Source organism: Mesocricetus auratus, unplaced genomic scaffold (assembly GCF_017639785.1).
Source record: "Mesocricetus auratus isolate SY011 unplaced genomic scaffold, BCM_Maur_2.0 Super-Scaffold_15014, whole genome shotgun sequence".
NCBI classification, from domain to species: domain Eukaryota; kingdom Metazoa; phylum Chordata; class Mammalia; order Rodentia; family Cricetidae; genus Mesocricetus; species Mesocricetus auratus.
Window position 1 is genome coordinate 2811892 of NW_024429186.1, and position 14390 is coordinate 2826281.

General features: G+C 49.6%; 1 protein-coding gene across 1 annotated transcript in view; it reads right to left on the bottom strand.

The window, feature by feature from the left end:
• Positions 1 to 14390, bottom strand: part of Ptprn2 (protein tyrosine phosphatase receptor type N2) — a 653364-nt gene that overhangs the window by 408419 nt on the left and 230555 nt on the right. Inside the window, 1 exon segment of the mRNA XM_040742316.1 lies at positions 10553 to 10655. Within this exon segment, the coding sequence (XP_040598250.1) occupies positions 10553 to 10655 (103 nt within the window).

The following is a 14390-nucleotide window of genomic DNA, read 5'->3' on the forward strand; positions in this document are numbered from 1 at the left end:
GTCTTGCCAACCTGTAATACTGAATGCCTCACTTTCTTCAACTCTCAGAGGTCTGATGGGAGATGTTCTTATATATATATATATATATATATATATATATGTGTGTGTGTGTGTGTGTGTGTGTGTGTGTGTGTGTGTGTGTGTATGTTTCTCTTATTGGTTGATGAATAAAGCACTGTTTGGCCAATAGAGGCTGGAAGATAAGTGGGACTAGGAGATGAGGAGAATTCTGGGAAAGGTAGGCAGACAGGCACCACCAGGGATGGCATGTAGGGATTGGGAGTATAGGACACACCAGGCATTCTCTGGTAAGACAAGGCCATTTAGAAATACAGAGATTACTAGTTATGGGTTAATAATTAAGACAGAGCACGGTAATAAGAAGCCGTAGCCACCAGCTAACCGTTTTATAATGAATGTAGCGAGTGTGTGTTTATTTGGGGCTGAGAAGGGCAGCGGGATCTGGCGGGACAAGAAACTCCAGAAACACAGGTCCCCAGACCCCACTGTGTTCACCCAACCTACTCCCATGGATGATGACCTGAGGACATCATAAAGATATTTGATTTCTAACTCACTGGGTGTCACTCTTGTTGCTGGTATTGGGAGACCAAAGGGCCTGGTGTCCTTTGATTTGTTGGCATCAGGTAGAATAAGAAGGTGTCCTTGTTGCTCTCTGTCTTGGCCAGAAGCAGGGGCAAAGCTTAGTTCTTTACAGACCCAGACAGGACATGACCAGTGACCATCACAGCAGGGTTGGTGAATGGAAAGGTCTCCACATAGTGGATACTATTCATGCTTTATAAAGAATGAATGGGCCACCGGCATCAGGTGCAGTCTAGTGAGGGCAAATCTCTTAGAACGCCGTGTCAGTGTTCACCATTGTAGGAAACTCACCCACAAAAAACAATCTAGCATAGACACTGGAGAGGGGCTGCGTGTCCAGGGCACAAAGGGAATTCTGGATAGTGGGGATATTCTGTTTATTGACCTGTGTTCCTGGCACTCGCAAGACGACATCAGTCAAAACCTGTCAGATTGTACATTTGAGAAGTCCCACTTCACAAAATGTAAAATTAACCTGAATGAAACAAGTCAAGGACCCAAAGAGTGCTGTCACCCAGCTGTGTATCCTATAAAGTGGCTTTCACAGTGAATTTGCCTGCCCAATTTTACATCCTCACCCGGCCATCAGCATCTCACTTCTTAAGCCAGCCAAGACTCAGCAGGTACTGTCTGGGGTGAGAGTGGGGTTAGGCTCCTGAGACCATTGCCACAGTGCATGTGAGAGCATCCCCTCCCTCCCCAACCCCCATACCCTCCCACCCCCCACCTCCGCCAATCGAGCGAGCCTGGGTCCTCCTAGGTGCTCAGCATTTCTCTTGGCATGTATTCAGAGCCCTTGCTGGATTGAGTATCATTGATATAGCATTCCAAGCAAGGCATCATCCATCCATGTATAGTCCTTGGGGCCTGAGACCTGGCAAGTGTATCATTCAGTAATATAGGGAAACTGGCCCCAGGAGATAGATCCACTGGATCTTAACAACTGATTGGCACCTACGATCTCTGGGGGGGGGGTTAAGATGGTGATCATCTTGAGTTCAGGGCCAAGCAAGTGCTCTAGTCATGATTGCTTGGGATCTGCTGACACTGGGCTTTCCTGGATGTTGTAGTTTAAGAAAGCAGTGTGTGAGAGGAAGACGGCATGAGACAGGGGTCAAGCAGAGGAGTTTTTCTTTTATTAGGGAAAGGGATCATAAGAGGAGGGAAGGGGAGTGGGGAGTTGGGCCTCTGGAGACAGGAGCAGCAGGGAAGATGAGACAGAGAGAGGGAGAGGGGAGAGAGGATGGGGGAGAGAGGGGAAAGAGGGGAGAGGGGGAGAGAGAGAGAGAGGAGAGGAGAGAGGAGGGAAAGGGGAGAGAGAAGAGAGGGGAGAAAGGGGAGAGGAGAGAGAGGGGAGAGGAGAGAGGGGAGATGGAATAAGAAGAGAGAGGGGAGAGAGGGAAGAGAGGGGAGAAAGGGGATAGGGGGAGAGAGGGAGAGAGAGAGAGAGAGAGAGAGAGAGAGAGAGAGAGAGAGAGAGAGAGAGGGAGAGGGAGAGGGAGAGGGAGAGGGAGAGGGATAGGAGGTGGGCAGGGCCCCTTTAAAAGGGAACATAATGAATGTGCTACACAGGCGGTGCTCTTAGTGGCTGCAGCTGAGGGTGCATCCTGTCAGAACCCCAAGGGCAGGCCAGTGCAGATGCCTGGATACTAACCCTTAGAACCAGAAAAAAATGTCCTTTTCGCCACAGGCTAGCCTATACTGCCTTCTATCTCACAACAAGGATTTCGCTATCTAGAACAAAAAGCCACCCTCGAAGTGACAAGAAATCCGGCTGTAGGATGTGTGTGGGAAGAGCAAATATGAGACATGTGCAAGTGAGTCCCCAGAGCATTCCCTGGGCAGCAGATTCTTGATTTTAACATCAGCACATTCTCTTCCTTCAAGGGGCTTTCTTGGCGGTATTTTCTATCAGACGCATAAAGCATCCAACTAGGATGCACGTCCCTGTCGTGGAGTGGAATATTGGTCTAAGATGTGTCACGTTCCTTTGTGCTGTGGGATATCTGTCTAATGATGCAAAGATGTGTTGCGTTCTTTTATGCTGCATTTGTTTAACTCTGTGTAAAGCTGTGCATACGTTGCTGGCCTTAAAACACCTGACTGGTCTGCTAAAGAGCTGAACATCCAGTAGCTAGGCAGGACAAAAAGGATAGACGGGGCTGGCAGGCTGAGAATAAATAGGAGGTGAAATCTAGGGAAGGGAGCAAGGAGTGAGAAAAAGAAGGAGACACCAGGAGCCCGCCAGCCACACAGTCGGCTACTGAATAAGAAGGAAAGAAAAACATATAGAATAATGGTAAAAAGCCTAGAGGCAACATGTGGTTAAAGAAAAACAGGATAATTTAAGTTAGAAAAAGTTGGCTAGAAACAAGCCAAACTAAGGCAGGGCACTCATTAAAAAAAGAAAGAAAGAAAGTCTCTGTGTATTTATTTGGGAGCTAGGTGTCAGACCCCTAAAGAGTGAAGACAACTATACATCCTTTATCTAAAATAGGTTAAGGTTTGGAGACTTTTGGGTTTGGGTGATATTTGCATAGACAGAGTGAGATGTTTGGGCACAAGTTTAAACATGAAATTCAGTTGAATTTTACCTAGGACAGAGGCTAAAGTTAACTTTGTAGAGTATATTTGGTGAACTCTGCCTCCTGCAGGTGATAGCCTTGTGAGGTCTTTAATGACTCCCTTACCCTAGATGGTTTTTAAGATCATCTAGTGCCTAGAAAGGCATAGAATTTCCTGTGCTAAACAGTTTCATGCGGGAATCAGAGGGGTCAAGGACATCAAAAGAAACCCACAGAATCAGCTAACCTGGGTTCCTAGGAGCTCACAGTGTCTGCACCGATGACCAGGGGCCCTGCGTGGGACTGACCTAGGTCCTCTGCATATATGTGACAGCGGTGTAGCTTGGTTTCCTTGTGGGACTCCTAAGAGTGAGAGCAGGGACCCTATTCTTCATAGTGGGCTGCATGCCCAGCCTTAATACAAAGAGAGGTGCTTACTCTTACTGCGATTTCATATCCATGGGAGGTATGCCCTTTTCTAAATAGGAATGGAGGAGCAGCTGTTGGAGAATATGACTGCAACCAGGTAAAGATGTATTATATCTGCTTATGCTGTGGAATATTAGCTTAATTATGCGAGGCATGTTGCATTTGTTTATGCTGCATTTGTTTAGCCAGGCGAAGACGTGTTCCGTTTGTTTATGCTGCATTCGTTGAATTATGTATAGATGTGTTGCCGTTTTTAACCCTGCCCGCCTAAGGTACCACCTGGCTGGTCTAATAAAAAGCTGAATGGCCAATAGGTAGGCAGTAGAGGGACAGGCAGGGCTGGTGAACAGACAGAATAAATAGGAGGAGGAATCTGGGCTTGAGAGAGGATGAAGGAGAAAGTGAAGGAGATGCCCTGGGCCATCCAGGCGGCAGACAGATGGACGGACGGATGGACAGACAGACAGAGATTAGGACATACAGGATGAAAGGTTTAAAAAAGAAAAGCCCCAGGGGAAGACATAGATGAAGAGAAGCAGGTTAATTTAAGTTATAAGAGCTAGTGGGATGAGCGTAGGATAAGGAATCTATAACTAACAGTAAGTCTCTGTGTCATGACTTGGGGGCTGGTGGTCAAAGAAAGCTTGCTACAAGGAGTGAACTAGAGTGGGGGTGGAGGAGAGGAGGGAGGGGAAACTGCAGAGTCAGGATATGAAGTGAACAGCGTCAGAGTTTGGATTTCTAGATTAAAGGTGCCTCAGTGTGTGTGTGTGTGTGTGTGTGTGTGTGTGTGTGTGTGTGTGTGTGTGTATGTGTGTGGTGTGTGTTCCTCTACAGACTTCAACACTACACTTTGATCAGAATCAAATGCAAGAAATTACTTGTACCACCCCTCCGGAGAGGCATTGCTGGGATAACACCTTGAGCCAGAGGAAGATGCGGTACCGCCTGGATATTGCCAATACCGCATCTGCACCCGGTGGAAGAAGCAGTATTTCACCCCAGTGTGACCGTGCTTGGGTTTCTGCTGTGACCTAGACGGACTTTGGGAAACGTCCTGGGGATCCAAGTGGTTGTAACGCGTTAACAGATTCCTCTCGTAAAAGCTGACTGGGAGTCGGGCGCCAGCTGGTGTCTCCACGGGAGGAGACGGGGTTTCAAGGATGTGCTAAGGAATGGGGCGTCTAAAAAGAGAAGGACTGGGGGTTCAAAGCCAGCCTGGGCCACGAAGCAAGGTGAGTGGGGAGATGAGGAGGAAGAGGGGAGAAGAGAGAAAGGAGGGAGACGTTAGGGGGCTAACCCCTGTCATGGGTGATACCCAGCAAGGAGACGGAAACCAACACCACAGTGGGATGTCGCATCACCCAACAGAACGGCTATTATCAAAATACAGACACAAATGCTGGCGGGGGTGTGGGAAGGGCACTCTCTCAATGCCATCGCGCACGGCTGGCGAGAATGGAAGCTTGAGCGACAGTTGTGGAAGAATGGTAAGGAAGGTCCCTCCCCCAGGGAGACTGAAAGTCGGACTGCCGTGGGATCTGGCCATCTGCTTCCAGGGAGCCGTCCAAAGGGAGCGGGACCAGTGCGTCGGAGCAATGCTGAGGCTAGGCCGTCTGCAGCTGCTATTCGCAGTCACCGCATTGGGAGGTGAGCGCAGGTATCGACCGTGGGTGAATGAATAAACTGTAGAACAGGCACCACGGACTGTCACTGAGCCACAAAGAATGAAAGCCCATCCATTGAAAATAGAGCGGACAGAACCAACTGCATGGAGGACGGTGGTCACCAGGGGCTGGAGTATGTTGAGGGAGACAGCACACGGGTAGACTGGATCCCAAGCACCGGGGCGGATGGGAAAAGGTCTCAGTGAACTGTACACAGCATAGGGCTGGCCACAGCTCACAGTAACGCACCCTGCCCTTGGAGAGGCCTGCAGAGGGAAATTTGGGCTCTAAACACAAGAGAGGGATGAAGGAAAGATAGGCCAGTGGCCCTGGTTTAATCTGCCCATGCCCCATGTGTACAGATGACAGCCAGACCCAACTCACGTATGCTTGCCAAAAAGAAAAAAAAAAAAGTCTCCTAAAACTGAGGTTCATCAACACCCCCCCCCCCCCAATCTCTGTTTATCTCAGGTGATAAACCCATTCTGTCACCAGGTCTGGTGGCCAATGTTTGTAATTCTAGGACTTGAGAAGCCAAGAAAGGAGGAAATACCATGAATTCTAGGCCAGTTTGGACTAGAAGGCTAGATGTGTCTAAAACCAAAAATAATACCAGCCCTCCCTTGTTGCCAGTGTCTGGTCCAGTCACGACAAACACGTAATTTGTTGGGTAGTTCAGAGTTCTCGGCGTCTCAAATCACAGATAATTTTCCTGATACTACTACTTCTCCTTTTTTATGGGTGGAATTTCATTCTCTATGCTATGAGGTGGTAATTTATCTGGCCCATTTACTCCTCTGGTGCTCTGTTTATTTTTTCCTCACCAATTGATAATCAATGCAGACAGAGACAGATCATGAGGGCGCCTTTAAATGGCCTTACTTGTCTTTCCTTGTGTCTCGTCCGTACATGAGACCTAGTTCGCGGCCGTGTAGTAAGTCACAACGATTGAGTGGCCACTGTCACTCTGTACCATGTGGTGGCGATCAACACACGGGCTTGGGCCGGGTTGCTCGGCTTCCGGGCGGCCAACAATTTATGGGACTATTTTCTACTTCCAGAAGGATGCTACGTATCTCACTCCAGGGCTCTGCTCTGCTTACTCTGCTCCTGGATGCACTATGCTTCCTGCCTTTGCTGCTAGAAGTTACTGTAACGCAAATAATAAAAACCCAGAGGCAGATATTGGGGTTCCAGTTGAAAAGTCAGAGAAAGCAGAGCAGCGGGCCACTGGTTCTAATCTCGACCTCACACTGAAATGGGTGATCCTGTCTCCACGAATCCTGAGTGCAATGCAGACTCCGCTGCTCTCCACCAACGCTCGGACTGCGATCCTGAGTTCCTGTCTCCTCCCGCTTTATATTCCTCTCTCTGCCTCCACCTCCCTAGTGCTGGGATTAAAGGTGTGTGATCCCCCAAGTGATGCGATCACCTTTGTGTGAGCTCTGTTTCTCTTTAGGACTGGGTCAGTTTCCTGTAGCACAGGGTGGCCTTGAACTCACAGAGATCCACCCGCCTCTGTCTCCCGAGTCCTGGCATCAGAGGCGTGCGCCACCATCGCCTGGCTCTAACGGCTGTGGCTAGCTTTGCGTTTTGATCTCGAGTGGCTTCGTTAGATCGTGAGCGATACGCATCACCACAAGCTACCCTGCAATCCGTGGGATGAAAAGCAGCTAAGGCAAAGCCCAGAGGGGCTCGGCGAGGGTCGTTTCATGTCATTTGGTTTCCACACACAGGCCCTGGGCCAACCAGCGTGGGAGGTGGTGCTCATATACACTGAGTACTGTTTCCCGTCTCAGGAACTTGCTCTTTGCTGACACTATGTGTGCCGATGCCCGCATGGCTCTGTCCAGTTCGGTGCATCCCACGGCCTCCTCTGCCTAAGGCAAGGCATTTAGTGGTGGGGAAGTCCTGTGTATATGTCAATAAAGCACTGTTGGCCAACAGGGAAGCAAGATAGGTGGGACTAGGAGTCGAGGAGGACTCTGGGTAGGAGAAACACAGGGAGTCAAGATGTAACCACCATAGGGATAAGAAGCCCTGAAACTTCTCCCATAAAGAAATACTTAGATTAGCAATTATGGGATAAATACTTAAGTCAGAGCTAGCCAGTAAGAAACAAGCAAGGCCAACAGCTTCATAATTAATACAGTGTCTTGTGTGTTATTTGGGGGCTACAACGCGGCAGAACCCAGGCAACTGTCGGGTGAAAAACCAAGCCGCTGGCAGAGAAAAGGCTTCTCTTGATGCAGCTCTAAAACCAGGCTGGGGGGGAAGGCTTCTCTTTACAGATTTAGTGTATGGGAGGACAGGTGATGAGTGTCACCAGCTGGGAAGCCCCCCTGCCCCCTGTAAGGAAAGACCAAACCCTCCTTTCTTCCCTCCCCTGCCACACTCTCCCCCCTCTCCTGTGGAAAATGGAGACCAGAACTTACATATATTGGTAAGCACTTTCTCACAAAGCTACCCTGCCAATCTCCACCCCTGCCCCGTCTTTCTTAAAAACTTGAGACAGGACGTCTGTCATTCCTTAGCTCGGGCAGGCCTTGAGCTTGCCAGCTTCGAGCCTCAGCCTCCAAGTACCCGATGAGAGGCTGACCCCGCCGCGTCCAGCCTCATCTTCACTATGAATGAACCACGGGCTTGAGGAAAGCTGCTCTGTCTCTGGGGATGGGTGCCAGGTACTAAAGAACTCCAGAAACCATGTCACGGCCAGCTGTGGGTCTGCAGAGCTCTGAACCCAGGTGACACGGGGTTCGGGACTAGGCAGGACTCTTGCTCACCGATGTCACCCATCTTGTAATTTGGGCACATTGCTGGTCCCTCACCCTCCCCTTCTTTTATTTAATCAGAGATTTTTGTGACCGGTCCTGGAGGGAGAGGGAAGAGGGAAGTGTCTGGGGCAGAAAGGGGAGAAACGAAGGCAAAATTGGTCCCTACTCTCTAGGGGTTGGGGACACACGGGCTCCTCTAATTAATAATGAAATAAGCCTGCTGCTTGGAGACCTAGGCCGATGGCTATCGGTGAATTTACAATCAGACACAGTTATTAAAAATGCCGAAGAAGACAAACACCAGTAAGTTGCATCAAACAGAGGGAAAGAGCGTGAGGCCGCCAACGTGGACACCCTGCTGGGCTCCTTCGTGCCTCTCGGAAGCTGTTTGGTATTGGTTATGAAACCTATACTTCAAACACAAGTGTCCAAGGGTCAAGTTTTAAAGGAACGGAATCAAGGGATGCAGCCGAGACTCCCAGCCTCCGGATGATCACAGGAGCAAGGTTCAGACCGCGATGCCGGGTGACAGTCCAGCACCAGGGTGCCGTGCTCGTGAAGTGTAATGCCGGTGATGCGGCAAGGGAACATGACAAATGGCGTTTCGCTTGAGAAACGTTAAGCCAAAATATGAACGAGGGCGTCCTACATTTGTAATTTGTAAATATCTGGCATTTATATTTGTAATTAGAAACACAGCATGTTATATGCAAAAATATAAACTGTGTGCATGTGCTGCGTGCGTGTGTGCATGTGTGCGTGTGTGTGTGTGTGTGTGTGTGTGTGTGTGTGTGTGTGTATGTGTGGTTTGAATAGGAATAGACCCTATAGCCCTATAGACTCATGTATTTGGATGCTTGTCCCATAAGGAGTAGCATCATTAGGAGGTGTGGACTTGTTGGAGGAAGTGTGTCACTGTGGAGGAGGGCTTTGAGGTCTTATATGCTCAAGCTAAGCCTAGTGTCACAGTCTCTTTGTGCTGCCTGTGGATCTAGATGTAGAGCTCTCAGCACCATGTCTGCCTGCAGGCCACCTGTAGTGTCTCCATGGGGTCCCACAGGCCCACGGCATCCTCTAATAGGAATCCCCTAGATTGATAATGACAAAGTTGAGAAGCCACAGGGTCAAAGTGAGAGGAATTCTTGGGACCTAGAGGGTATACGGAAAGGGCTGTGACCTTGTGATACAACACGGTGCAGTCTGACCTTAAGTGTGGAGCCTAGAAGATGAGTCCGGGCTCCCTCTGCTATGTCTACAATGAACAACATCCCAGGGGTCAAACCAAAGCAAAGAGGGCCGAGGGGCCAGAAGGAAATAGGAGCCAAGAAGCCAATTCTTGACGGGACAGGGCTCAGAGGGTGGACGGGACTCTGCAGAATACGTAGCCAGTTTCTCCCAGAGGCTCTGGCCCTTAAGGACAGATGACAGGCCTCATTCCCTCCCACTCGTGGGGAAGGAATGAACTCAGGAGAGAAGAGAGTTCCGGCCCCGGGACATCTCTGAGCCAGAGACAGGAATGAATGCTCCTCAAGACATACAGATGAAAGACGCTGGCTTTAAACACAGACGCTGAAGGGCACGGGACCTGCACGAAGGTGACTCCAATTACTGCGTGCCTGTGTGTTTGAGCTCCGACTCTCACGAAGACGGAAAACAAGATAGGCCACTGTCACTTTCCACAGTGACGGAGGACCAGCTCCACTTGAGTGCATCGCAAGCGGCTGTGTCTCTCCGTTTTCTCAGCTGCTTCTCTTCCCTGCCTCCTGGACTCCTTGGAGCACTACTCCAGGACCTGCTTCCCAGATTCTCCAATTCCTGGGTTTCCTGCCCTTCCTGAGACACCCTGTGCTGAGCACTGGGACATTCTGGATGTTTACCATGATTATCGGGCATGGCCCACACAGCAGCGGGGAGGGTCTGAACTCTTCTGTCTGCACACCAGGGTAGGCTCAATCTTGCAGTAGCTTCTCTTTGGGCAGTGTTTTGAGCTCCTGTTTCCCATTTCACGACTTTTGGAAGTGGGACTGCTGTGTCATCAGCCTATAGCTGGGTGTGCAGGAGACAAATCTGCTAGGTCGTCAACCTATAGCTGGAAATGCACAGGGATGAGATGACACGGGACTTTTTTTTCTTGATATGGGCTTCCATGCTTTGGGGGAGAAAGGCTGGGACTTTTTGGATTAATCCTGCTCATTGCATGGTAGCAAACATGACTTCCTAGTAAGAAACCAGAGTTCTGACCTCACTTTGTTAGAGCAAGATACGGGGTTATTTGGGGGGGGCGGGTCTCACAGACAAGCGGGCACCCATGGCACGCCTCTCAGTATCCAGTGCCCCACCCTGCAAGGCTCCTCTGCTGCGTGGTCACTCCCTTTCAGAGAAGCCTCTTCCCCGTGGATATCCACTCTACACCAAAAAAAGGTGGTGGTTGCTTTGCTTCGCTAAAAGCAGCCAGACGCAGAGAGATGGCTGTGGCTGGGAGCGAGAAGATGCAAGTCATGCCTGCACGTACCTGGCTGGGCTGGAAGCGTCCCCGCGCCATGGGTAGACCTTGGGGAGATTTGCGAGCTCCTGGGCCATCACGTGCTGGGTATAGTCATCTTGCCACGTGAAGCCTGTGGAGAAAGGAGTGTAGGCTGAGGCACGAGTTCTCGAAATGGGGCAGAGCCCTTCACATCATCAGACTTCCACGGGTCTCTTTGCTTATCACGGGGCCTCATGGGGTTCAGTAAAGACTCCCTTTAGCTTTCTCAAACTTTCAGACCCAGATGACAATCAAGCGCTCTCTTCTTTTGATTTGAAAATAGGAGCAGTGGGTGCCGGCTGTGGCTGGCGACAAAGGAAACCTAAATTCTGTGCAGTGCGCAGAGGATGGACCTTGTCTACTGGGGAGGTCCACCTGCAGCAAAGGTGGCCCCATCAACAACGTGCGTGGGGTTGCCAGCGGACCTGCCATGCTGCCTTGCTCAGCACACCCATGGCTTTCTGACCTGGTTGCGCTACCACAGGGGAGCAACTGCTCTCCCTAACCCATCCTGCGTGAGAGCCCAGCGTTTGGCTGGATAGGGTTACGTTCCTGTGAAGCAATTACTGCGGGTTTAATGTACTAAATCTCAGAGCCAATTACATTATATTTACACTCAAATGTTGTGACAAAGAGCTTTACAACAAGGGGGAAGCAGTTACGAAGGCAAAAAATCCATGCAATTGTGCATTAATTACATGCATTGTGGATCACATGATAATTATGCTCAGAATTACCAGATAACTCCCAAGAATAATTATTATGCAATTTGTACATTTTAGATCTTACGGTAGCGCTTTCACACTTAGAGCTACTCCATGCAATTATCCGTAATTATCTAATCACTAAGCATCACGTAATTACAGAGGTATATTTTTATGCTCTGTGAAAAAAAAACAAGTTACAAAGCCTTCAAATCAGGACAGCTCTGTGTATGTACATGTTGCAACATGTGAGTGTGTATGCATGTGTGTTCATGCATGTGTGTGTGTGTGTGTGTGTGTGTGTGTGTATGTGTGTGTGTCTGTGTCTGTGTCTGTGGTAAAGAGGTCCAGAGCACACACTCTGGATAAAACTGAAAGTGCACAGCAGTGGTTTTCATAAACATACTTAAACATTTTTAAATGCAAATGTGAATTGCTAAAGCTTACAGATGGCAGGGATCAAATGACTGGCACTTCCTAAGTCCCAGGAGCCCCAGTGGTAAAAATACCAGGAGGACTCTGGCCCCGGTTCTGTCTCCTCCAGAGCAGTTCTCTGTGGAAGCTACCTCGCTGCAGGGAGTGCAGCCCTGTCTCCACAGCCTGCAGCGTTTGGCGATGAAGGCCACAGAAAAGCAGGGCCTCTGCCGGGTGTGCTTCCCAGTCCCCCCAGTCCATTCCCAGGAGCGTTCTTGTCGGAAGACGCGTTCTCCATGTTAACCCAACAGCCGGCATTTTAGGTTTAGAAAACAAGCATACTTTAAACACACTGTTCCCCAAGGATGGTCTTACTATTAATATTTATCAGGCAACAAATAATTGAGAGCATAAAGGAACTTCGCATGAAAAATTTTTCATTAAAAATGTCATCTTCTGGGCTCAGGAGATGACTCAGTTGGTAAAAACACATGACTCGCATACTTGAGGATCTGTTTGATCTGGGGAAGCCGCGTTTTAAAGGCTGAGCATGGTAACCACGTGCTTGGACGTGCTTGGAATCCCAGAGCTGAGGAAGTGGGGATTCCTGGGGTCTCACCAGCCAACCCACCATACTTGGCCAGCTCCAGGCTATTAAGAAACCAGTCTTAAAAAAACAAGATAGGGTGCCCCTGAGAAGCAGCACCTAAGGTTGTCCTCTGGATTCTGATGTACACACATACACACACGTGTGCACCTGTACATACAGACGCATACATCCATGCATGAACACACACACACACACACACGAGACACAACTACCTCTCAATCTGAGGCCAGGAAAGGGCAGCCCAGCAAGGTCAAAGAGTGTCAGACAATGGTGGGCTCCACAAGAAAGTACAGTCTCTCACAACCACCTTCCATGGCTGGGAATCCCAGGGTTCCTTCTTCCTACACCATGATGCAGTGTTCCTACACCACCACTCAGCTTTGAAGAACACTGAGCCCGGAAGTCTCCCTACACATACACCCAAGATACATGGGGGCACCCAAGAAGCTGTAATTCCCACCCCTCCCCACCCTCAGATGTAGAAAGAGGCCCAGTAGGGCATTTGAACCTCCTCCACTAACTGTTAGCTACCAGGGCTACGCTAACCTACCTTGCAGAACGGTGTGGGTTAAAGCTGGTCAGAGCACAAATTTTATAATGGAACCCAGGAACTCATTCAAAAATGCACAGAAAGTCACTGGTCCCAGAGAACCAGGGAGACCTCATGCAGGACAGCGGCAGAGTGGCAGACACCAGCACTGCATAATGACAGCCAGGTGATGGTTTAGAGAGGCCGTGGCTTCAGTGAGCAACTGCGAACCCAGGTGAAGCGAACGGAAATGGAGAACCTCGGCAACATGGGGAATAGGAACCGAAGGACTGTCACCAGAGACAATGAGCAAGTGGGTCTTTGGGTGGACTTCTTAGTCTCTCCAGCATCCGCCAGCTGGCCAGAGAGATGCCCCCAGGATGAGGGGAACCGTCTCTCTAGCATCCGGTAATCTATCAGCCAGCCAGCCAGGAAGGACCCTGAGGAATGAGGGGTAAATCAAGGGCTTCTCAAATGAAGCAAAATCAGAATACCTGCTCGAAAAGAACTACTCAGGTTGTAACGGAAGTCACGGAAGGAGGAAACAGCATCGGGAAAGGACAGAACTCCAACAAGCAACACACAGCTCACACAAGCTTCTCCCATGCCCGTGCTTCGAAGTGGAATCACACACATCGTAACGATCGCACATTCTCCCAGAGGATATGTTTGGCCACTGTGTTATCGATGAGCGGTTAGGACAGGTGCCATCAACAAGGGGAAATAGGATAACGACAAGCTGCTGTAAGTCATGTGCCTTATATCATCAACGAAGTGAGGTGTGCAAAAGAAATAACCCCACTGGGATGAACTTAATACTGATGAAATGGGCCGCCAATTCCTCAAAAAACACAAATGGCCACAACTCATCCACTTTGAAACGGATTATTCGAATAGCTCCATAACTGCCAGAAAACTCACACTCGGGATCAAAATCCTCCCCTGAAATAAACACGTAGGCCCAAGTGGTGTCGCCATGAACTCTATAAGATGCTTAAAGAGTTAATATGAGTTATGCACGGGTTCTCCCGGAAAATATAATAAGAAGAAACAAGTTCCCGATTCATTTCATGGCGAATACTACCCTGATGACAAAGGCAGGTGAAAGCAGAACAAGCAAAGACAATCTCCATCACGAATGTGGGACAGACTTGTCGTTGACACTATCAGCAAATCAAGTTCAGCCATAAGTAAAAAGAGAGCGTGCCGTGTCCGGAAGACACCGTTTCCAGCACTCGCCCCCAGCTTCTGCGTCTTTTCTCTGGGCTTCGGAAGGGGTGCGGTTGATGTTCCCACTCAGGGCTGGATACTCCAAAGTCGTCTTACACTCCCCGCTTTGACCAGCTGTGAGTCTCCCCAGAAACCGCTTCCCACGGCAAAGAGAAGCTTCTCTGGGGGCAGCGCTGGCCTATGGGTATCAAGATGAGCACTCGGTAGGTAGGTTTGACGCTGCGACCTCTTAAGAATCCCACAGTAGCGGTACTGTGGGAGCTGGGTCTCTCTGCAGATGGTAGGGGGGAAGGGTCCCTGTTGAAAACTGCAGGCTGCTCACATGTGTTACAGTGCAAG